General features: G+C 48.0%; 11 protein-coding genes across 11 annotated transcripts; 6 read left to right on the top strand and 5 right to left on the bottom strand.

Annotated features, from left to right (window-relative positions):
• Positions 1 to 641: 641 nt before the first annotated feature.
• BP5553_09483 (SMP-30 region) lies at positions 642 to 1,733 on the top strand (the record flags this gene model as incomplete). The annotated part of the gene is made up of 2 exons (XM_032018106.1): positions 642 to 1,068; positions 1,243 to 1,733. The coding sequence occupies 2 exons, from the start codon at positions 642 to 644 to the stop codon at positions 1,731 to 1,733; spliced, it is 918 nt and encodes a 305-aa protein (XP_031866013.1).
• An 853-nt stretch (positions 1,734 to 2,586) lies between these two features.
• On the bottom strand, positions 2,587 to 3,363 carry BP5553_09482 (uncharacterized protein; the record flags this gene model as incomplete). The annotated part of the gene is made up of 1 exon (XM_032018105.1): positions 2,587 to 3,363. One exon carries the CDS (start codon positions 3,361 to 3,363, stop codon positions 2,587 to 2,589), a length of 777 nt encoding a protein of 258 aa, XP_031866012.1.
• Positions 3,364 to 4,389: 1,026 nt separating this feature from the next.
• BP5553_09481 (Fad NAD binding oxidoreductase) lies at positions 4,390 to 5,803 on the bottom strand (the record flags this gene model as incomplete). Its single annotated transcript, XM_032018104.1, has 3 exons — positions 4,390 to 4,730; positions 4,810 to 5,682; positions 5,758 to 5,803. The coding sequence occupies 3 exons, from the start codon at positions 5,801 to 5,803 to the stop codon at positions 4,390 to 4,392; spliced, it is 1,260 nt and encodes a 419-aa protein (XP_031866011.1).
• A 582-nt stretch (positions 5,804 to 6,385) lies between these two features.
• BP5553_09480 (Glutathione peroxidase) lies at positions 6,386 to 7,049 on the top strand (the record flags this gene model as incomplete). The annotated part of the gene is made up of 3 exons (XM_032018103.1): positions 6,386 to 6,428; positions 6,507 to 6,641; positions 6,709 to 7,049. 3 exons carry the CDS (start codon positions 6,386 to 6,388, stop codon positions 7,047 to 7,049), a joined length of 519 nt encoding a protein of 172 aa, XP_031866010.1.
• A 426-nt stretch (positions 7,050 to 7,475) lies between these two features.
• Positions 7,476 to 8,857, bottom strand: BP5553_09479 (NAD(P)-binding Rossmann-fold containing protein; the record flags this gene model as incomplete). Its single annotated transcript, XM_032018102.1, has 2 exons — positions 7,476 to 8,545; positions 8,599 to 8,857. 2 exons carry the CDS (start codon positions 8,855 to 8,857, stop codon positions 7,476 to 7,478), a joined length of 1,329 nt encoding a protein of 442 aa, XP_031866009.1.
• Positions 8,858 to 10,540: 1,683 nt separating this feature from the next.
• BP5553_09478 (Uncharacterized protein) lies at positions 10,541 to 11,530 on the top strand (the record flags this gene model as incomplete). The annotated part of the gene is made up of 1 exon (XM_032018101.1): positions 10,541 to 11,530. The coding sequence occupies one exon, from the start codon at positions 10,541 to 10,543 to the stop codon at positions 11,528 to 11,530; it is 990 nt and encodes a 329-aa protein (XP_031866008.1).
• A 647-nt stretch (positions 11,531 to 12,177) lies between these two features.
• Positions 12,178 to 14,050, bottom strand: BP5553_09477 (uncharacterized protein; the record flags this gene model as incomplete). Its single annotated transcript, XM_032018100.1, has 5 exons — positions 12,178 to 13,096; positions 13,149 to 13,304; positions 13,355 to 13,569; positions 13,626 to 13,726; positions 13,876 to 14,050. The coding sequence occupies 5 exons, from the start codon at positions 14,048 to 14,050 to the stop codon at positions 12,178 to 12,180; spliced, it is 1,566 nt and encodes a 521-aa protein (XP_031866007.1).
• A 217-nt stretch (positions 14,051 to 14,267) lies between these two features.
• Positions 14,268 to 14,587, bottom strand: BP5553_09476 (uncharacterized protein; the record flags this gene model as incomplete). The annotated part of the gene is made up of 2 exons (XM_032018099.1): positions 14,268 to 14,468; positions 14,519 to 14,587. 2 exons carry the CDS (start codon positions 14,585 to 14,587, stop codon positions 14,268 to 14,270), a joined length of 270 nt encoding a protein of 89 aa, XP_031866006.1.
• Positions 14,588 to 15,499: 912 nt separating this feature from the next.
• On the top strand, positions 15,500 to 16,875 carry BP5553_09475 (uncharacterized protein; the record flags this gene model as incomplete). The annotated part of the gene is made up of 5 exons (XM_032018098.1): positions 15,500 to 15,674; positions 15,730 to 15,828; positions 15,887 to 16,419; positions 16,482 to 16,759; positions 16,815 to 16,875. The coding sequence occupies 5 exons, from the start codon at positions 15,500 to 15,502 to the stop codon at positions 16,873 to 16,875; spliced, it is 1,146 nt and encodes a 381-aa protein (XP_031866005.1).
• A 2,292-nt stretch (positions 16,876 to 19,167) lies between these two features.
• On the top strand, positions 19,168 to 19,755 carry BP5553_09474 (Uncharacterized protein; the record flags this gene model as incomplete). Its single annotated transcript, XM_032018097.1, has 1 exon — positions 19,168 to 19,755. One exon carries the CDS (start codon positions 19,168 to 19,170, stop codon positions 19,753 to 19,755), a length of 588 nt encoding a protein of 195 aa, XP_031866004.1.
• Positions 19,756 to 20,641: 886 nt separating this feature from the next.
• On the top strand, positions 20,642 to 22,134 carry BP5553_09473 (Uncharacterized protein; the record flags this gene model as incomplete). The annotated part of the gene is made up of 3 exons (XM_032018096.1): positions 20,642 to 20,970; positions 21,027 to 21,061; positions 21,119 to 22,134. The coding sequence occupies 3 exons, from the start codon at positions 20,642 to 20,644 to the stop codon at positions 22,132 to 22,134; spliced, it is 1,380 nt and encodes a 459-aa protein (XP_031866003.1).
• Positions 22,135 to 22,170: the final 36 nt, after the last annotated feature.

Here is a 22,170-nt window from a genome sequence, read left to right as displayed (position 1 = left end):
CAAAGACTCTTCGTGAGAACCACAGAACTAGAAGCAACCACGCAAACGATCGCACCAAGATGCGATGCAGAATGCTAAATGACGCAATGCCGGGCGGGCATCTTCAGAGAAAGGGATCCCGGGCCGCCAGCCCCGGACGCGAAAGAATGTCGAGATTGAAAACCTGAGAGTGACAGAAAGACATATATCGCCTGACCTTCTGCCGTTTGTGGTTTTGCCTAGGAGGAGAAATGTAAGGCTCTCAACTGAAGATCCCAAGTGCGAACTGAGCTCCACGGGCAGTCATTACGCCTATATTTCGTCCGCTCCGGTGGTTGATATTGCTCTCTTGTTGTGAGCGAGACTCGTTAGTTCTGGGTTACGAAGTATTGAGAGTGGACCCCCTCATCGAACAGCTCCCCTTCCCAGTCGGGTTCGCATTCCGGCGCAGCGCGGCACAGACCGGTACAACGTGCGAGACTTGCGAGCTTCAAATGCCGTCACAAGTACACCCTGCCAACTCCTCTTACTTCCCCTTCTCGAATTCTATATTAAACAAAATATTCGCAAACATCTCTTCTTGGTTGCGTTGGAGCCTCTCGATTTTTTGGTCAAACAAAATTACCGCATCGCCATCGTCATCTCCATCTCCATCTTCCGCAATGGCAAACTATAAGACATGGACGGTCACTGAGCCGTACCTCAACATCCACTGCAGTCTGGGCGAGGGTCCTTATTACGAGGCTTCACGGAATGTCCTACGCTTTGTCGACATCATTCAGAAACGTGTGCATACCGTCGACCTTTCAATTGGCCCGTCATCCCTCACAACTTTGCAATTGGACATGCCTGTGGGGGTCACGGCGGACATCGAGGGGGTGGACTCCAACAAGAAGATCTTAATCGGAGCCAAGCGTGGGTTGTATTTGCTGGACAGGGCCACGGGGAGCTACGAACTCCTGAAGAGATATCATGACACAGAGGAGAATGACGAGAGGTTGAGGGGCAATGATGGGGCTGTCGATCCTCAAGGACGCTTTTGGATTGGGACTATGAACGATTTCTGGGTGGGGCCACCAAATCCTGAAGGTCAGTGAAAGTTTCTTTTTTTGAGTATGAAGTTTCCTATGCTGGAAACATTACGAGTTGATCTCCTAATCCCCCTTGGCCTTGGTCACGTGCTAGTACGGATTCTCTACTACCTACTTTCATCAGATATATCTCAGATTAGCAAGAAAGAAACATGCACTGATAAATATATAGGATGTATTTTCCGTTTCAACAATGACCTCTCGCGACACACCCTCCGCACCTCTTTAGTAATCCCCAATAGCATTGGCTGGTCCCCGGACCACAAAACTCTCTACTTCACCGACACAACTGCAGCGCGCATCATAGCCTTCGATTACGACGACCCCACCGGTGACCTCAGCAACGAGCGTGTCTTCTGGCAACACGATGGCGATGGAGGCCCAGATGGCTTCAAGGTCGACGAGGAAGGTTACATCTGGCAAGCTCTCTACGGCGGGAGTCGAGTGCTGAAAATATCGCCGGAGGGGAAAGTGGTGGGTGAGGTAAAATATCCTACTAGAGCAATCACCTGTCCTGTTTTTATAGGGACAGAGTTATGGGTTACTACCGCTAGTGAGAATGATGAGAACGAAGTGGAGAGCATGAAGTACGGCGGGGCAATTTTCAAGGTCGATGTAGGGGTGAAGGGCCTCCCTGAGTTCAAATTCCGCATGGAAAAGTAGGATATGTGCTCTAGTTTATATTTCCCCATGGATAGAGGGACGAAACAATAAAAAGTAAAAAGCCTAGATGAAAAATTATATAGGACAGAGTCTAGGACATAGGTCGGTGGAGATCTTTTGAATTCATGTTCTATGTATCTCGTTACAAATGATGATACCTTTTTATTAGGCCCCATCTGCCTCTTTCAGTCATGAATCATGGTTATTGTGTCGGCATCGATTACTTATTATCCCTCTTCCGAAAAAGAAGCTCAACAATCCACAACCTGGTCCATTTTCAACATCTCTTATCCTTCTGTTAATCACATAAATCATGGGATCAATATAAGGATAACAAATATTAAAAACCATGGCCGGATTTTTGGCCTTCCATTAAGCACAATAAATCATCTCGCTCAAAGCTAGAGAGTCATATCTTATAGCATCTTCTGCTCTATTGTTCCTATTTCTTTGCGATAGTCTACCTTATATGTTGTGGAGGAAGCTAAGTTCTAGTGCTAGCAGATATATATTATTTCTCTTGGTTTTTATGGTCTATCTGACTGTACTTTCCCAATGCGTAGCTAAGTAGCATTCTCAGAATCTACTAAATCAAATACAATCCAGCATTCAACCCATTTCCTAGCAGGTTGAAACATAAATGTTCTTAACTCCTACATGATGTCCAGGTGGAGCTGAGCTCCGAGTCGGGAGTTGCTAGTTAACTAGGGGTCAAATTTAGCACAGCTTCCAGTGACCGAGGCAGAAAGTTGGTACTGTGACTCGTAAAAGAATGTGCGGCAGTTGAGATAGCCTCCCCAGCCAGATCTAAAATTCCAAAAAGAAATGCTATTTCATGAATGATCGTGAGGTGTTAAGCGCCAACTGGCTTGTCGCTGAAACATGGATACCCAGTCTTCTCAGCGCCTTCAGACCAATAAACTCCAGTTCTTCCCGGGACAATTCGTCCAGCAAGCCAGGCATAAGAATACGCGCAATTATTGCCTGTGGTATTGGTGTCCCAGCTGTACGAAGTGCAACCGTTCTCAGAATCGCATAACGCTTGACAATCAAGCACACTATCGTATCTATAATTTGCCGGCGGAGATGTCCCCGCGGAGGATGCAAGAGATCCTTCGATGCCACAGTCAGATACTGCTGTATTGACGTAGACTCCGCGCTCCCCGGCGAAGGGTTTGCTGGTCATTTTCTTCGGCGGGGCAACCTTGTAACACGAAGATGATTTCCCCGAGAAGAATACACCAGTTTCTCCAGCCACAACTGGCAGGCCGGGGATGCCAGCGCTACTGTAGAGGAAACAGTTGCGATTGTTGAATGCTGCGTCGGTCGTATTCCAGGAATAGGATTGGCAGAATGTTGTTTGCATGCAGGCGTACATACATTGCAAGGGATCATAGTAACTCATTTCATTATGATATGGTATTGATTCTGCGGGGAGGCTGCCTTCGACATTACAATTCGTATTTGTGATAGTCGCGATTGCTGGTAACCCAACGATGGTCGGTGTAGGTGTAGATGTTGTGGTGAGTGTTTTGGAGCGTGAGACTTGAGCAAAATTAGGGAGAGCTTGGGTGGTGATCTGCAGAGCTGCAAAGAGCAAAGCTTTGGTCGATAACCGTTCCATAATCATGCTGCCTGAAGCTTGATGATTGATCCTTCTAACGTTTGATGAAAACGGCGGCGATAACCCAAGGAGAAAGCTTAGTTTTATTGTTTATAAATAAGCAGGATGAAATATCTACTAGTCGTGCATATGAAGGTTAGAAAACTGTGGGCTGATGAAACATTGCATCGTGAATATTGCCAGATCCGGGTATAAATAGCCTGATAATTAATATCGAGACGTCTAAAGAGAGGAAGAATACTACGTAGTTCCTGGCAATTTGTATATATGCCTGAATCACACACAAATATATCAATCCTCGGATAATTGGAAATCTGCATTAAACGTGCGGGGGAAGGCCGGCCGCTGTTCCTGCAGAGCATTGCAGGGACCTTGAATAAGCGTTGATCGACGTCTGAGAAACAGCCGAAAAGAAGCACCATGTGATCTAAATTCAACATACGAAGTATAGACTGAAATATCAAAGCCCGAGGCCCTCGAAATTAATTGAGCCAGCACCTGGTATCAGATAACCAGACTTCTAGTATTTAGAAGACTTAATTACAGTTTGCCAGGAAGATTAGTTAGAGCAGCTTTGCTCAGCGAATAAATTGGGAAGGAGTGATAATATGTGGCAACTCCAAAGGCATAGGATATTGCTAGTGAAACGTTACAAATGTCCGATGAGATACTTTGAAGACTTGCCTTACGCTTGTACTCGGGGCGTGCCCATGGGAAGGGAAGCCAGCGATACACAAACGTAGCGGCCCGGCCCGCATCGAAGCTTATTATAACCAGCTTTACTGCCTGAGCTATTCCAAGCCAGGCACCCTAACATGGCCATCTGGGCAATTGGCTGCGATATTATCACTAAGTTAGCTCTACAAGAGCGTATTTATCCTCACCGCTGTGACTTGCATATGCTCATGGGATTGCACAACCCAAAGGGTCAAAATGCCAAGTTTTTCGAGCTGTTAGGGAACAACCCGTACCTTAAGTAGCCCAACCCCCTACAAGCCAACCAGAAGAAGCTCAAGCAAAGACATATAAGCCCTACATAACCTTCCTCGGATCTAAACTCTCGATATCCGCACTTGTCGGCTTGCCGTCAAAAATAAATTCACTCATCAGCTTCCCCGTCGCACAGCTATTTTGAATGCCCCAGCACGTATGGCCTGCTGCAAGGAACAAACCTCTAATACCCGTTTCGCCGATGATGGGGCCGCCACCGCTGGATACGAGAGGTAGATAACAAGCTTGTTTTGAGAGGACCTCGCCGGTGCGGAGTGTGGTGGAGATGGAGGAGAGGTAGGCATGGATATCGTCGCAGCGAGAGGTGTCGCATACCACTAGGTCGCTAGATTTAGGAAGGGGAACTAACGAGTCGCCCTCACCTGCGGGAATTGATATTAGTATTTTGAATTCAACTTGGATTAAAGGAACGGTGGGAGAAGAAAAATTGGGATATAGTACCACAGGCGTAAACGGTCCCATCAGGCCGAGCATACATCTCTGGATTAACCGATTTCCCATGCCGTCTCTTTTTCACATCCCCCTTTCCCGTGGGACCAAAGTTCTTCGGTAGTTCGATCTCAGTAAATACTGCGTACGGGGTTACATCTGCTTTGATGACCACGCTGTGTGCGCGGAGGGCTTCAATAGGTGCTTCCGGGAAGACGTGACTTGTCCAAGGCCCTGCTGATAATATTATGTCGTTTGCGGGGAGAGTATGGATATGCTTCGTTCCTTTATCCTCATATGCAACGCCTTTGACGCCGTGGGGGCCTGTATAATCGATAGCTGTCGCTAGGCCGTATACAATCTCCACGCCCTTCTCAACGGCCAAATCTGCCATTGAGGTGGTGAAGAGGTAGGGGTGAACCTGGGCAGTCGTCTCTGGCGTACCCATCTCTGAATATTCCCTTATGCATTCGGGGTCAAACCAGTCCAGGTCTTTCGGGACTTCGGATGTTACCGCCTTCCCCTTGCTACTCGCTTTGGTTTTGGGTAGCTTCTTCCACTCCTCCTCCCCTACCTTTGACGCCTTGTCGTCTTCATGCGATGCATTGTGGACTATTCCCTTCGCAGCCAATGATCCGCAATGCACAGCTCTGTAACCCCACCTCTTCGCGCCATCATGTTCCTTCGCCAATTCGGCATGCAATTTATATGATAGCGGCACGATATTCTCAGGGTATGCCCAAAGAGCTAGCAGCCCGCCCGCCTTTCCTGAGGCGGCAGATGCAATAGCGTTGGCTTCGAGAATGGTAATCTTGTGGATGGCGGGGTTAAAAGCCGGGTGCCGGGTGAGGAAGTAAGCTGCTGTGCAGCCAATTACGCCTCCGCCTGTTGTATTTCATCGTTAGCCGTGTCATTGTCCTTGTCTATGAGCAGGAGACCATAGAGGGAGTGATGGCGTACCGATTATCACGATGTGCCTAGTTGCTTGGGGTATTTCTGAAGCCATTGCGGCTCTGTTGGTCGAAACGTTTGAGACGCTGGGAAGTTTATTGTTTGGGTTTGAAGATGGCACGCGTGGCCGGGTGTATAAGGAGATGGTGCACTGACAGGCGATGGCTTAAAGCTACCTTTATGCTGTCGCAGAATGTGATGTGAGGTGTGAACTTGCTTTCGATGTGATCTCGAGTTGATATCTGATGGCTGGTCCGTGCTTCACCTTTTATCGATAGTGTGTCAGGGATGTAAACGCCCAGATCGGGCGCGTGGCGTCGAGCCGAGGCATTACCTAAGGAGGCTTGGCCTCATCATCATTCTCTGAACGTGTTCTGTGGCGGAATGGTTTGACAAACACAGCCCCAAACAAACTTCATACGCGCGCTTACTCGTACGAGCATTCGTCCTCTACCAAGCCTAGCAGATACATAAGTCGATGCAAGCCCGGCGCTCACTCCTTCAGGTCCCATTCAAATATACATCGCATCGAACCGCACACGGTATATCTAAATCCTGTCTAGCCCTCAATCTCAGGGCTCCTAACCCCTCGATCCAACGACAACAGTTCCCAACCTTAGTTAGAAAACAATCAACCATGGCTTCCGCTACTAAATTTTACGACTTTGCACCTCTTGATAGTGAGTTTCTGCCTCTGATACTCCTGCGCCCATTCTGTATTGGTTGATGACGTCGCTGACACAATTTCCAAACAACAGAGAAAGGCCAACCAGTTCCCCTGGAGGATTACAAAGGCAAAGTCGTACTCATCGTCAATACAGCTTCAAAATGCGGCTTCACGTCACAATATGAAGGCCTTGAGAAACTGTACAAGGATATCAGAGAGAAGCATGGTATGTACCTCAGAATACATCCTTTCGGCTTGTACTTCCCCCGATTCTGACCTCAACCTCTACACAGGCGACTCCTTCCAAATCCTCGGCTTCCCCTGCAACCAGTTCGCTGGCCAAGAGCCCGGTTCCGAAGAAGAAATCCAAACCTTTTGCCAAGTCAACTACGGCGTAACCTTCCCCATCATGGGCAAATCCGACGTCAACGGCGCTAATGCGAACCCCGTATTCGAGTGGCTTAAGCAAGAGAAGCCTGGCCTGTTCGGAATGAAGCGCGTGAAGTGGAACTTTGAGAAGTTCCTGGTCGGAAAGGACGGGAAAGTTAAGGAACGGTGGGCGAGTACGGCGAAGCCAGAGAGTTTGGAGAAGGCGATTTTGGTCGAGCTGGCGAAGGCGGAGCCAAAGGCTTGACTTTGAAATGGTGGGATTGGTAGTTAATTATGGAAGGTTAATATGATACCACGGTGTGTTTTTGTCGCTACAGGATCTGGTCGATGCCAGAACGGTAATATGCCCCTGTTTGCTAGTGGAAGTTGGAGGAGTTACTCGAGCATTTCTTGACATGAATTCTTTTCCTGTCCTGTTGCATGAGAAGAGATCCTTATCTGGGAAACGCCACTCATCATGAACAACAAAACAAATAAATAATAAACTCCACTTGGTCTCATTGACAGCGCTCCGCTTCCGCTTAACATGTGGGAAGACCTGCGATTACCTAGTTGCCTAGAGGGTCGTGCCCTTCCTAGAAGCCATCCTGATCCATAAATAAACGGACGAGTAACAGGGGGGTTAATATACTTTTCTTATATTACAGTGCTATATGGTACGCTTACGGCACTAAACCAATGCCCATCCCGCCTCAGTCTCCTTAATACCCACTTCTCTCCCCTCATCAATAGCCCTTCTCCCTGCCTCCAATATGGCCGTCGTCGCAATTGTATTTGCCAGCGTGGGCAAACCCCTCTGATCCAGTTTCTCCAGCGCCTTAGGTCCCTCCCGGTTAACCAACCGACACCCGTCCACAAACTTCTCAAAACTGACATACCCATAGCCACCTTGGCCGGAGAAATTCCCTTCCTCGTCAGGAGCGTATTTCATGTAGAAGGGGTTATACCACATTAAGCCATTGCCCAGGTTATCGTCGGCGACGTCATAGCCTCTCTTCGCTTGATCGATACGGATCTCGCCCGAGGAGGCCATGTAATGGAAATATTGGTTGGAATGCACGCCTGCCTTTTGGGGCGCGGTCCAGGATGCGGTATACACGGCCGTAGCATGCTTCGAGGGGTCGGATTTCTTAACCCAGTGGACGAGGAGGGAGATGGTATCCTCGGTGATTGGATCGCAGCCCAACTCGACAGCAACGCCCTTGGATGCCGAAGCGGATACCTTGACGGGGGTATAGCCCAGATCGGAAACCATCGATTCGCAGATGTCGATGTGGTGGGAGTTTAGGTAGTAGCTGATATCTGAATCAACGCCGGCCCAAGCTTTAAATGTCTCGAGCTGGCTTTTGGGCTGCGACATGTAGCTGTAGAAGTAGTTAAAGTCACCAAGCTTTTGCGATTTAAAACGGGCATCAGCATAGGCAGGGTCAAATCGTTTATGGTGTTCGATGTAGACGAAAACCCCGTGCTCTTTTGCGGCGGCTACCAGGGCCTGGTGATGTGCAAGTGTTTTCACAGCAGGTTTTGTGATGAGAACGTGGATTTTGCGTTCAATGGCATAGAGGGCGATGGCGTAGTGAGTGGTGTCGGGGGTGAAGATTGTGATTGCGGATCCCGGGGACATGGCATCGATGGCAGCTTTGTAGGCGTTTGCATCGCGGACGTCATTGGCGGGGTAGGACTCGAACGAGGTGTCAAGATTGTTATAAACTTGAGAGATGTTTTTGTGAAGATGTTCGCCTGCATTTTGGATGAGACGACGAAGCTGGAGCGAGGGCAAGGGAATGACATACGGATTGCGGGGAATTTCTGCCCAGATGTTCCAACCATGGACAGCTTCCCTACCTTTCCTCGCCGTCGCAAATCGAACATTGTGAGACCAACCACTCCGACCTTCTTGTCCGAGCCTGAAGCTCCTCCGCCCACAAAGCCAGTGGTATATTCTCCGGTCCCGACCATGAGCACATCCAGGAGGGCATCACCTCCCTTGGAGCCAGCGTTTTCCGCAGGCCTGCTGTCGGGGGCAACCGTATGGCTAGGCATTGCATCCATCTTGAAGTTCCCAAGAAGGCTTTCTTATTCACTCAATCTGGGTGGATGGGTGTGGGATTGGGGAGATATGGAAAGGGGTTGAATGGGGGAATATTCTGTAGAAACATTCCGAGATGGCGTGCATGTAAGTGTGGGATGTTGATGTAGTGAGTGACGGAGCACAGAGGATGCGGCGGCGTTTGACGGGAAAATTGAGGGGCGGTGTAAGTGGGCTGGCGGGGTGGAAGGGTGGAAGTGTGGAAGGTGGGGGACGGGGTCGGGGAAAGGGGAAGGGAGCTGGCCAAGAATACTCCGTGCTCCGGCGCCAAGGCCTCCTGAGAGCTGGGAGCTCCCGGCAGGTGTACCGGCAGGGCAGCGTGCCCCGACGCCGGGCCGGGAACCGGGTAACGGCTCCTTTACCTTTATCGCCGCTTCAATTATTATTGTTTCCTTTGCTTGATTAACTTGATTAAACTTGATTAACTTGATTAATTCATATGCCTGGGTACATTACCGTGCAGCACAGCAACCGCATAGCGGTACACCACTTGCCCTCCACCACTACGCTCTGCAGCATTACTAACATGCACAATGCCACCATTGCCCCTCCCGCATCTTTTGTCTCTTCAGCCTGATACCAGCACCAGCAGATCTTTGTACGCCTTCCCCACACTTGGTGTCCAGATCAAAAACTTTGTTTTCCTTGCAGTCTGCAGTGCCACCACACTGGGCACTGGCAGCGACCCCAACTCCCATGGAATAATAATACGTAGGTGGTTATGAGCCCAGTCCGGCCCAGTCCCGTCCAATCTTCGTGCGCCGCACAGGCTGAAAACACCAGCGCCACCTCGTGATCTGGCCGTAGTGACTAGCGACTAGTGGCAGCTTAAAATGGATGAAAATGCTCCGTATCGAGGTGGAAACATTGTGCTTGGCACCCCACGCAAGGCCCCTGCTCATATGATGGCCCGTTGTCGTGTGTGGTTGGTGGAAATACTCTTCCCGTCGATGAGAGATATCACCCCCATCAACCACAATCGACCTCAGATCCAACAAGCCACCAGCATATCCAGGTTTTACAACTCGAGCAATACAGCAATAATCCCATCCCCGTGGTGGTACTGTACTGCTCTGTGTCCCCGATCAAGCTGATCCTGCCAGCCCATGCACAACAGCAGAAGCAGAAGCAGAAGCAGAAACGGCTTGAGTAAATGCATCTCCGTTGAGCACCTCTCGGCAAACACTTTTCCCAGGGAAATTGTTGCGGGTTGAACAACCTAAAGGGTCCCGATGTACTGCAGAGAGTATGGCGGTACTGTACACTTCAAGCATCTGTGCCGGCCGCGGTCCCGATTTTCTGGTACGTAAGCTGGACTGTTGACACGCTGGGAACCGCAAAAAATGCCACTTAGTTCGGGATATTGGCATTCCACCGAGCCCCCACCATACGCCTCCAGAGCGTTGCGGTTGACACTCCGGAAACTCCCTGCAAGCCTTTGGATTTGCTTTATATTGACCTCCCTCCCCAGTCCCAGGTGATGGCCCCCCATCTGTATAGTGCTTGCCTGGATACCTTCCGCTCTCGGAACACTTGTCTGCCAGATTCTCGTCCAGCATTCTCTTTAAACCAAGCATTTCCAATTTCGCGTCTCTCTCATAAGGACCATTTCGATCTCTTTCAATTGAGCATCTTCGAAAAGCAAAATGGCACAGTCAAACGGAGTTAATGGCAGCAATGGTCACGCGAGTTCGCGTCGGTCCCTCCGGCCTGGTATCTATGCCCCAACAATGACGTTCTTCGATCCCACCACCGAAGAGCTCGATATCCCAACCATCAAGCGACATGCCATTCGTCTCGCAGAGGCAGGCCTTGTTGGCCTCGTCACCATGGGTTCGAATGGCGAGGCAGTACACTGCTCCGTCGCGGAGAAAGTTGCCGTCACCAAAGCTACCCGCGAGGCACTCGACTCCGCAGGCTTCGACCAAGTTCCTATCGTCGTTGGGGCAACCGAAGGCTCCGTCCGCGGCACAATATCGCTGATTAAAGAATCCGAGAAGGCCGGCGGGGAGTACGTCCTTCTACTCCCACCGAGCTATTTCCGAGGATTGATGGATGAGGAGGCTGTATACAATTACTTCATTGAAGTAGCAAGCGAGAGTCCGCTGCCAATAATCCTGTATAACTACCCCGGTGCGGTGGCAGGAATCGACATGGACTCCGATCTCATCATCAAGCTCTCTAAGCATCCAAATATCATAGGCACCAAGTTCACTTGCGGGAACACCGGAAAGCTGACTAGAGTGGCGCTGGCCACAGATGCGAAAACACCTTCCAGTGAGGGAAGCGGCTACATGGCGTTCGGCGGCATGTGCGATTTCACTGCCCAGACACTTGTCAGTGGCGGCAGCGGTATCATTGCTGGAGGAGCGAACGTTATGCCAAAGGTATGTGTCAGGGTGTGGGACTTGTACAGTCAAGGAAAAAAGGAGGAGGCATTCGAGTTACAGAAGACCCTCAGCAAGGGCGACTGGGTCCTCACGAAGGCGGCAATCGCTGGAACGAAGGGCGCAATCCAGAGCTATTATGGATATGGTGGTTTCCCGCGACGGCCATTGAAGAAGTTGGATGAGGTGAAGACAAATGCGATCAAGGAGGGGATTGAGGAGGTGATGAAGGTGGAGAACAGCTTATAGGTTATTGACACGTGATGGAGCTGCCGGCGGAGCTGGAGGCGGGGTCAAATTTCTCGGCATACGAGCACAGCGCGATACAACTTGATGACTTTTGGTAATGGTGCATGTATATAAACGGAAAATTTCATGGATATAGTAGCTTTGCATAGGAATCAAACTTAATTCAGGTTTTGGGATTCACGGCCCGGATAAGTCACGTGCATGCCACGCTCCAAATTCCGAACCGTTTTCATGGAATCGAGTACTTACGAGTGTAAGCGCTATGACCACAATTCAATATCAACGACATCGAAGGGCAGATTTCATTTCTTGTGGAAGGGCTGTCTTCAAGCACAATTACTTACCTAGGTGGGTAACTATGGCAGATATGACGTCCTCTACTCTATAAATATATTTATTGTACTGTACATACTTCGGCAGATTCATTCAAGTTCATACAGACGCCCAACCAGCCTCACACTCGGGTCTAGAAATCCAACTACGCTGGGCCTAGAGCTTTCGCAAACACAGCAAACGTCATCTCCAGATTGCAGTGCCCAAGCCGGATGAAAGGTATAGTATTGCAACAAAAGCAATTAACCGCAGATAACTCTACCACACAACTCTACCAGTCCGTCCAACACCAACCTTATCTCTATACCTCCCACCTATCTCGAGCGCAGAGAGAGTCCGCGTCGAAGAAAACCTAATATACCGCTCCAAAATGATGCGAACCCCTTCCCCTGGGCCACTCGCCCCTGATCCGCTGTATAGGTTTCTGCATAGATGATTCTGCGAACGAAAGAAACGGAGCGAGATATAAATCCTTTCTTGCGACAGTCCACGCTCTGGCTACGTTGGGGATGCTGGGGAAGCAGCGGCATGTTCTCCGTTGGTGTTGGTGGCGCGCTTTCGATCGGTGACCGTAGTATGGTATCTGTCAGTGAGAGTGGTGTAACCATGCCATTCGGTGCCTCAAGTGATATCCGTGGTGACAATCTGTCAGTCTTAGATTCAGAATGCGACAGGTTCGATGCTCCCCTTTTTCGCTTCATAACCAGGTGCACGGCTTTTCGAAGTTGGTCGGCCGGTCTGAATGGGCTGATTCCCTCCCACCGAACCCTGCACAGACTAGTGTTGTCGAATTTCATGAACTTTGTGAAGTGGTCGGCCAGTTTTTTGATAGTTGCTTCATCTTGCATCTCCCTGAATGATAATTCAAGGGTTAAGCAGTCGGTGGGATCGGTGGGCCAGGTGCCGCCTGGATTGTCTTCCACCTTGGCTGACGAACTAGTATTATCTCTCATACAAAGTTCGGGAAGGGGAGAGAGCACAATTCGTTGATAAGTTTCAGTGCCCCGGTCGTTTAAGGAAGGCTTCTGACCAGGGGGGAACTGGGGAGCGTTGCATATCATTGCTGCGAGTTTACTTGTCGTGAATATCGGCACTGTTTGCGATGGAGGGACTGGTAGCTGGGGATCTGGTGTAGCAAGTTTTTTCAAAGCCCATATAAGAGCCGAAGTGAATGATGTAGGGCCGGGCGATCTAGTGACTGGCTCAGAGGAGGCTGCGAGATACTCGAAACTTCTAAATAACCAATCGTCAACGTTGCCTCTGACAATTCCTGACTGAATCTAACCTTGGGTTGAGCGGCCCGCCTCGCCCGAGATCATTGGCATAGCAGCAGTCAAAGATGACCAACACATCTGACTGAGTATCTTTGAGAATATGCTCAGTACGGTTCCAAACAATATGATCCCATTCGGACTCCTGTTGATTTCTCCGTCTTCTCCGTCTTCGTTCATCAGCAATGTCTGTTAGATATGGAAAGGGTGTTAGACCTACGCGGATAGTTTTAATTCTCCGTGGGCTTTCCCTCTGTCTCCATGGCCAGCATAATATATAATAAACAGTGAGTCCGGTCCATCAAAGCCCTCTACAAAGTCGGCAACTGCCTTATTAACCTGGGCTTGAGGCTTAGCTTTCTTGGAGCTATCAATAAGAAACCTGGACACCTTGTAATGGTACATATCCTCGAATAAGTCTCCAACGCTTTTAACCTTTGGTGTGTAATTAGCTCACGCGAAATAACTAGGTCTTTCAGAGGTGCACTTACCTCACCGGCGACTGACATATCATCACATGCGGGAGCCCACGACAGCAGTAGTACAAAAACATCCTTATGAATAGAAGGGGTTTTCTGGGCACCGGACATACCTAATGTGATCAAGGAATCAGCATTTCGCTCGATGCTTGAATTTGGAATACACCCGTTTCCCCTCCTAACACATCGCTTGACGGAATTTATCTCGCGGACATAAATGTTTCATTGAAGGAAAGAGATCAACGTCCCAAGTAGTACTTACAGGCATTCCAATGTGCTTGCAATGTGGCATTCCGCTGCTCCCAGTCTGTCAAGTCGGTCAGATAATCAACTTCGCCAGGTACAGCCGCAGGTTTTGCTGGGATAATATCCGATGGTGGGATACTCAGCGAAGGAAGCTGCCGCAAGCTTCCGGTGGTACTACTTGAAGAAGCCATTGTGGTTGTTTTGTGTTTTTTTGGTTTGTGGTGGGACGGACGAGTAGTTGGTTTTATGAGGCAAGTGCTGCAGAAACCCGGAGACTATGAATGGACAACTGCGTGGCGCAGCCTGCACATAAGTTTATTGTTGTCAGTATGATACGCCTGGCTTCCCGCTAAAATGCAAGGCACTGGGCACGCTATACTGATGAATGCTTCTTTAATCTGCCTATCATTATGCCCTTTCTAAAGCGTTCTCTTTTCTAGACATCTCCCTACCATGCCAATTTCCGTCGACATCGGTCTCCTGTACTGTGTATATCCAGCACCCTCTCTCGTTGTTATATGACGCCTTCTTGACATACGCCACGATCATGGGATCGTGGGGGAATATCCTAACCCACACCTTATCGCCAACTTCAAAGCGCTGGTTGTACTGTGATACAATTTAGTCAATTCTACGTATAATCTCGATGATCTATTTACCTGAGCTGCAACTCCCGTTGGCACGAAGTCAGCGCGTCCAAGATCTTGTTGGCTATCTGCGTCCGCCATCGATGTCTAGTTGTTTTTGCATTAGAGCGGCCCTTACGCTGAACTGAGCTTCGGGCATCCTTACCTAATGTTCTTCTTCTTTGAGAAAGCACTGCCACGCTTCCAATAATTGAACTTTGGGCTCTAGAAAGCCTGGCAAGACGCCCTCGGGAGAGAGCCTTGCTATATAATCGGCATATCAGGTAAGGCAGGCAGTTGTTGAAACGAGGCAACTGCAGAGCCTTGGTAATATGGTTGATTTGGGCACCGATGAATCAGCTAAGGCGCTCTTTAGATGAATTAAAAAGGCATCCGTCGTGATTGGTCGCCGTTCGCAACCTTTAGGGTTGAATCTGTACGACATGAATAGTCGGTGAGCGACCAGCGCAATGTTTTCTTCTCCTCCCACCAGCCTTATCTTCGTTTCTCAATCTATATTGGCCTCAAGTTATATTTGCGTCTTCTGATTTGGAACAGGGTGATAGGGGTTCCCTAGGCGGGAGACGCAGAATTGAGGCTCTGCTGGTCTGCTGGTCGGATCTAGGAGGGTGTGAAATGCAAAGCCTTCGCTCAGACGCCATCGCGTGTTTTACGTTGCTTGGTTCAACCCAAGGCGAACATGCACAACATGCACAACATTTGCAACATAGATGTAATGGATGCAAATATTATTGGAAGGCGATAGCCATATACCATCCTCCACAAATGACCCCTCTTCCTTTATGGTATTCAAGACGTAGAAGGTCCGAAATGGCTTCAGGGGCTAGGCATTTTAATCGCCCGAGGATCGTCAGCCCACTTTATCTTATTTCCTTGCGCTGGGTTGACGTGGGCCACCTTCCATAAAGTTATAAAGTAGCTAAAGCCGTATTATTTTGACCATGACTTTCTACTAGCACATGAAAAGAAAAGAAACGTCTATTCTCAAGTTCAATGGGAGACCCAAAGCCAAAAGCTCTAGAAACGGACGTAGAGAAGGCTTTGCCTCCGACGCCGATACCACTCTCTCCGTCGGTAGCTCAATCGGCATTGAGAAGTAGTGAGGGGACGTTAAGCAATCAAAGCACTAGAAATATGCTGGACGAGGACGATAGTGACGAAGATATATGTATGTAAGGCTGAATTTGCACTTTGGGTTGAGGATCTGACTAAATTAACTGCAGTCACTCCTCCCCAAAATAGCTGCCGCATACGCGGATGGTGTAATGCGCTATTGCTGAAGCCTTCATACAAGCGCCCATTCCGACGTATCATCCGAAAATGTAAGCCTTTAGCATCTTGTTATTTTTGTAATAAAACAGCAGCTGCTCATAAAGATAGTGGAGAAATGCGAATCCGGATATCCATACCTGGCCACTTTTCTAGACAGCGATGAAAACTTCATGATCTTTCGGAGATTTGGGTTTCTTCATACTCGCCTCCTGCTGCGCACACAGGATGAGCTTCGTATAATGGAAAAGGAATTGGACCAAATGGACCAGAGGGACAACTTCCAGAACATCAAGCTGTTGCAGTGTAGAGTCGATGATGATCTTCGTAAAGACCAAGTACCAGAGACGCGAGAGTCCCTTTTATCTCGTATTGAGCCTACCTTACTAAAGTATGATCAATTGCTCCTCAATTCTCAACAGCTAGCTGCAGCCAACCGCCCGCCGCAACGGGACTATAATAGTGTTGCGAACTTCATCTACCATAAAAAGCCTTTGCTGCAAGGAGACGACGATTTCATCTATAGAAAAGAAGATCTAATAACATTACGGCCCGGTAGAGAAAGTGCTTGGCTAGACGCGGCCGTGGAGAAGTTGCTTAAGCTTTTCCCTCGTGGAGCTGTCAAGTATATTTTCTGCTCGAAGGTATGCCTGGAAACATCCCCAAAATTTATACCAACAATTGAACTTGCCTGACTTCGATTAAGGAAACTGCCGCAAAAACCAGAGACCCCGACTTGTTTCTCCCTACAAAATCTCGCGTCGACGGACTTGTCAGTTTTCTCATCATGGCCATGGTCCTTACTCTCTTGGTAGTCCCAGTCTATGCTTTATACCATGTAAGCACAAAAATAAACAACGACAGCCTAGAGAATTCAAACGCCATTTGCATAGCTATCCTCCTTGTTTCAACGCTCATGTTCTCGGCTGCCCTGGCGTTATTTACGAGGGCGAAGAGACATGAACTTCTTGGTGCTGCGGCTGCGTACGTGACACTACACTCCTACACAAAATGAATGGCAAAACTGACTGTTACCTAGATACTGTGCTCTCCTTGTGGTATTCATTGCGAATATCGGTGATTCGAGGCTTTCTCCTTAAATATATGTCTTTAGGTGAACAGAACTACATTGGCCGCTATAATAGTATTGAGTTTGACGGACTGAATGATTAGAACTATATACGATGCGGAGTATTGTTATGGAACACTCTACTTACTAGACACACTACTTTCATTACAAAACTGAGCACAACTTGTTGGAAGATAGCGATGACTACCATAGTGAATTGCGTTGACTGATTTAGGGTTGAAGATTCTTGGTTAATGCTATTAGGATCTGCGCTACCTTAAGTGATAAATTGGCACTTCTGAGCCTGTTGAGAGCGCATTGCTTGAAGAAGGGATGTGTTGATTGGGTCTTGACCGGGTATTCATTGTGCTACTGGAACTGGAGGAATTATTCAGCTACCCCCTAAACAAATGGCTGTGCTTCTCATTACCGTTTGGAAGTGGCTTATATATCATTTGCTATAAGTGGGCTACAAGAAGATTCTTTTTTTGGGGGGGGGGTTATGGTGGTTATGATCATGATCATGATCTGCATTGGCTTTCATTGAACTAGATAGTCCATTTGATGCTCTGGAGGTTGTGTAAAGGAATAACTACGAATAATTATTAGCGGACTTAACGACCAGCCAACTAATTTATCATGTTACAGCGATCAACGAAGGTTGGCTAATACCCCTCGAGGGCGATTTTGGTGTAGTAAGCGATTATCGTGGGATTTGATAATGAGCTTCAGGCCAAGTTAAGGTGAAAATAATAGGGAGATGCCGCGATAGCATAATATCTCGGTTAAACTTAAGGGTTCGCATCAAAAGGGGGGAAGTTCACGTGATACACACAGAAACTTCGCCAGATAAGGCTGATGAGGTGAGCTAAATATGTTCATCCATTGCTTGGTAATGCGCTATCCCGTATTATCCCTGTTTGTTGCATTCCCGAAAGTCTCCGTGCTAATGCGTGCTTTCGTGCTCGAGGAAGTCGATATTACTCGACAGCTTTAACCTATGTTGAGGCTACGTTGACTAAGCCTGAGTATGTATTGAGGACCTCGCCAGACAATCTCAAGTGACTGATTTGGCTCTCTCCTTTTAAAAATCTTGATTATTCACCTGGAAATTTGGCGCTCGCTTTGGGCGGCTTGGCCGAAGTTCATCCGCAACATCCAATCAAAAACTTCGAGAACGTCGGTTAGAGATTTGGGGTATATCTTTTAAAATAGTGGTTTTTGTCACAAATGAAAGACACAACTTTCCACACATCGTCTTCGTGGCTCAGTGTAAGCATATTCTCAATATCCGTTCCAAATGAAAAAAACTAACAGTTTAAAAGTGGTTAGAGCGTTGGTCTCATACATATCTGTATGATTAGATTGCAAAACAGTCTGGCCATCCAAAGGTCGTGAGTTCGAGTCTCACCGAGGACATAATTTTTTAATTCTTTTTAATTCTTTTTATTATTTTAAAAATAAGTACTTGCTAATTCCGCTTATTAAAAAATTGATATTAACGCACAAATTAATAATATGTATAAATAGCGAGTTTTTACTTTTTAAGATGGCTGAGCAAGAGCGGCAAGCTCATTAACCGAATGGGCTCACTGATGCGGAATTCTAAGACGGTGGTCTACTAGAGGTCGCTCCCCAACTTTATAAATAAAGTTTTGAACATGGATTAAATACAGCAATTGCGGACTTGTCCCTAGGACGGCTGCGGGAATCCCGGAATGGACACGTACACATAGCATCTTGGATTATCCGATCAAATAACCATGAAGTAATGAGTAGTAGGACTTTAAGCATAAAACATGGTATTTTAATACTCTTGAAAACTCTTAATCTTACTACTTTGCAGAGGCCAACAGCCGATATTATACCATTAAAGATTGTTTGGACATGCTCCGGTGGTAAGTTTAAAAAGTTCCATGGCGACGAGGCCTGTTCGTATCTGTAGTTGTAGCCCCGTGGAATAAGATATAGGCAGTTTGAAGGGTTAACCCCAACCCTGGGGTAGATAGTGAGTAGTGAAAGAACCATTAGTGTCTCCTATATTCGAGGAGATTGTTGTTAGTAAATGAGAATCTTGAGGGAGCTTGACGTTTTGCGAGGAATAGTTACGAGGAAGGAGTGGACCCCGTACTCGTACTCGTATATATTTCTTAACCCCACCTTGTGCCCCTCCTCAATCTGGAGAGCATTACCGCAACTTTGTTCAACATCAAGCCATGTTCAAAAGCATCAAATAAGCACAGCAGCATTTTACATTGCCTCCTCTATACATCACACCGTTCCAAAACGCCCCGAAATTTGCAAAGTAGCTGCATCCCTTGCAATGGCATCAGAAAACTATGAAGCCGCCATCTCTCTCATCGACGAAGCCCATGCCCATGACCCAAATACTGTCGTTATCGATGGCACTGACATCCCATACGAACTGCACTACGCACAAAAGATGACGCGATATCTCTCCCTCCGGGCGCCCGATGCCTCCCCGATCCTCAAAGTCGCCATCCGTGCGCAACATTTCCGCCGCTGGGAGATTCCCCGCAATTCATATCCCATGACGAAAGCGGGATACCTCAATTGGCGGAGCTTCCTGAAGAAGAGACAGGCGGATTTGGCCTCTGCGATATGTATAGGGTGTAATTTCACGGACGAGGAGGCCGAAGAGGTGGCTAAATTAATACGGAAGGAAAATCTGCAGAATAACGAGGAAACGCAGATTCTAGAGGATGTGGCATGCCTGGTGTTTTTAGATGATCAGTTTGAGAAATTTGAGAAGGAACATGACGAGGAGAAAATTATAAGCATTTTGAGGAAGACGTGGGGCAAGATGAGTGAAAAGGGACATAAATTGGCGCTGAGCATCCCCATGTCGGAGAGGAGCAAGGAATTGATAGGGAAGGCGTTGGCAGGATGAGACCGAGGGCCGGAATGGCTTATGGGCGGTGGAGTATGCTGTAGGTAGAGTTTCGTTTGTCATGCTTTCTGTATGCAGGATGCTGAAACTATTATATTATAGCGAGTTGGAAATATTTCCAATTCCCACTGGCACTCGAATCGAGACCGCAGGGCAATCTGCTGAACACGCTTCTATGATTCGCCCTATCTGTGCGGAGATTAGCAGCCATCAGTTACGCCTCTTGGTCCAATGACTATCTTTCAGGCACCGGGTCGAGCACAGCAATCCAGTTTCCCCATCCAAGAGAATACTGGCTATGTAGCGATAAGTGACGGGCATATTCTGCATTCCGCAACGGCGCCGTTGAAGCTCTAGCCTCTTGGAGAATCTAGCGGTGACAGTCGCGATTATATCCAGCGATGGTGATAGCGGTACGCTACCTAAATATAAAAGGGCGCTAAAAATATTTGTTGAATGTAATCTAGCTACTGCCTGGTGCTGTGTAATCTTAAATTTGCAATAGAGAATGTCACAGAAGTTCTATAGGATTTTCAACGTGGAGAGCGGCCGAGGACGAAGATCCGCTGGAGCAGCAAACGTGTGCATGGAGTTATCAAGGGGCAACTAAAAGTAGGCAGTGCAGAGCCTAGGGAAAACTACTTCTGTATATGCTTACGAGTAGGCATAAATTGGAATATATATATATATTATACATTATATAGACGTCTGAGATCGAGAACGCTGTCCTTGCGATTTATGAACCACTACCTACCTAGGTACACTAGTTGGCGCGAGGTATCAGAGCTCATTGGTGTGCCCCACTTGCAGCTAGATCGTCGCCAAAAAGTTGTCGACACGTCTGGATGGTGGTGATTCCACAACTTTATGCTACTCTACAATTTCAATGCCACTTCCCACTGCTGCTGATTTGGTCTTTTCTGAGCAAGCAAATCACAACTTCTCCAGAACGCTTGGAGAACTAAAAAGACATAATCTCTCAATACACAACCGCCTCCGGTCCATCGAGGAAGATGCAGCCTTTGCGCAAAATGTGCATGCTGCGTATGGCAGGCCGCTGATTGCGAATGAGCGATGCGGAAGCTGGTATATTCATCCTAATCAGAAAGGAGGAAGCGCGTACTTCAAGAGCACTGACGGCCATACGGGGGTTTGGAATTTCAGCTCGAGAAGGCTGAATCTGCACCTGCTGGAGATCATAGGGAAGCACGATGGGTTTGTGAAGTCGCGAAATTGACCCTGAACATGTGCTAAGATGTAATGATTACCAGGTGCATTATCGTTGATTCTACCAGACGTGGGAAGAGTAGGTCATCATCTGGCACAATGGCATTGGGAGACAAGAGTTGCTAACTAGCTCCAGCTATGCCCGATGCTCTCAGCAAGACCGTCCCAATATGGTGCAGTGTTGTGAATCGCATGCTGTTTCCGAACATACCTCAGTTCCACAATCTGCATACTCCGCCGCAAGTGGTCTCCGATTCGGAACATGCGCAGATTTCTGCTCGACTTCCCTCCTTCCAACATACACTGGAGGCGCTCGACTTATCCAGTGAAGCTCTCCGACTCGATATTTCTAAACCCCTCCGGCCCATTTGGGTAACACCAGACTCGACCATTACAGCTACGGCAAGCATCTTCGAAGATTTTCACCCTATAATATGTTGTACTGTGTCGCGGCGTGTCGCAGGTGGGGTTATCGAAGGAGATTACGTGCAAGGAGCTGGGGATGATAGCGAGAACTGGGCACATGGGTTATCTCCTCCAATCTTCTGGGAAAACTATGAAGCTCTCCTATCGACGTCTGAGAGTGACTTGCCAGAGTTTATCGACCTATTAGTCGGACATGCCGAGAAGACTAGGGCAGTTGGAGAAGCACTAAGATGTGTTGAGCCAACTTCTACTTTATTCGTGGCTCGGATTCCAGCAATGGATAGCGAGATCATGAGACCCGATGATTTGGCAATAATTCTTTCGCCGATAATCACCGCTCAAAGCACGTGGAGGACATCCCGAACAAGGTTTGATATCGGCCTTGGCCCCCACAAAGTGGGTAGCAGAAATCTTCGACTCGCTCTACCTCACATCGTAGGTTTCGTTAAGGAGAACATTTCCCAATTGGCAAATCCGGATCACAGGAAGCGCTTGGTAGTCTGCTGTGAGAGCGGGAAAGATCTTGCCATCGGTGTTGCGCTTACTCTCATATGTCTCTTCTTTGACAACGATGGTCAGTTGCTGGAGGAGATGCGTTCCGCACCAATTGACAAGAGCTTCATTAGAACTCGTCTGGGATGGATCTCAACATCGATGCCGGATGCGAATCCAAACCGAGCGACGTTGCAGAGTATTAATAGCTTCCTAATGGAACGCCCAAAATAATGACTTTGCAGTCCCGCATGAGGTGTGATATAGATG

The sequence above is a fragment of the Venustampulla echinocandica genome (genome assembly GCF_003357145.1).
Source record: "Venustampulla echinocandica strain BP 5553 chromosome Unknown scaffold_10, whole genome shotgun sequence".
In the NCBI taxonomy this organism is placed as follows: domain Eukaryota; kingdom Fungi; phylum Ascomycota; class Leotiomycetes; order Helotiales; family Pleuroascaceae; genus Venustampulla; species Venustampulla echinocandica.
This window is presented reverse-complemented; position numbering and strand designations above follow the sequence as displayed.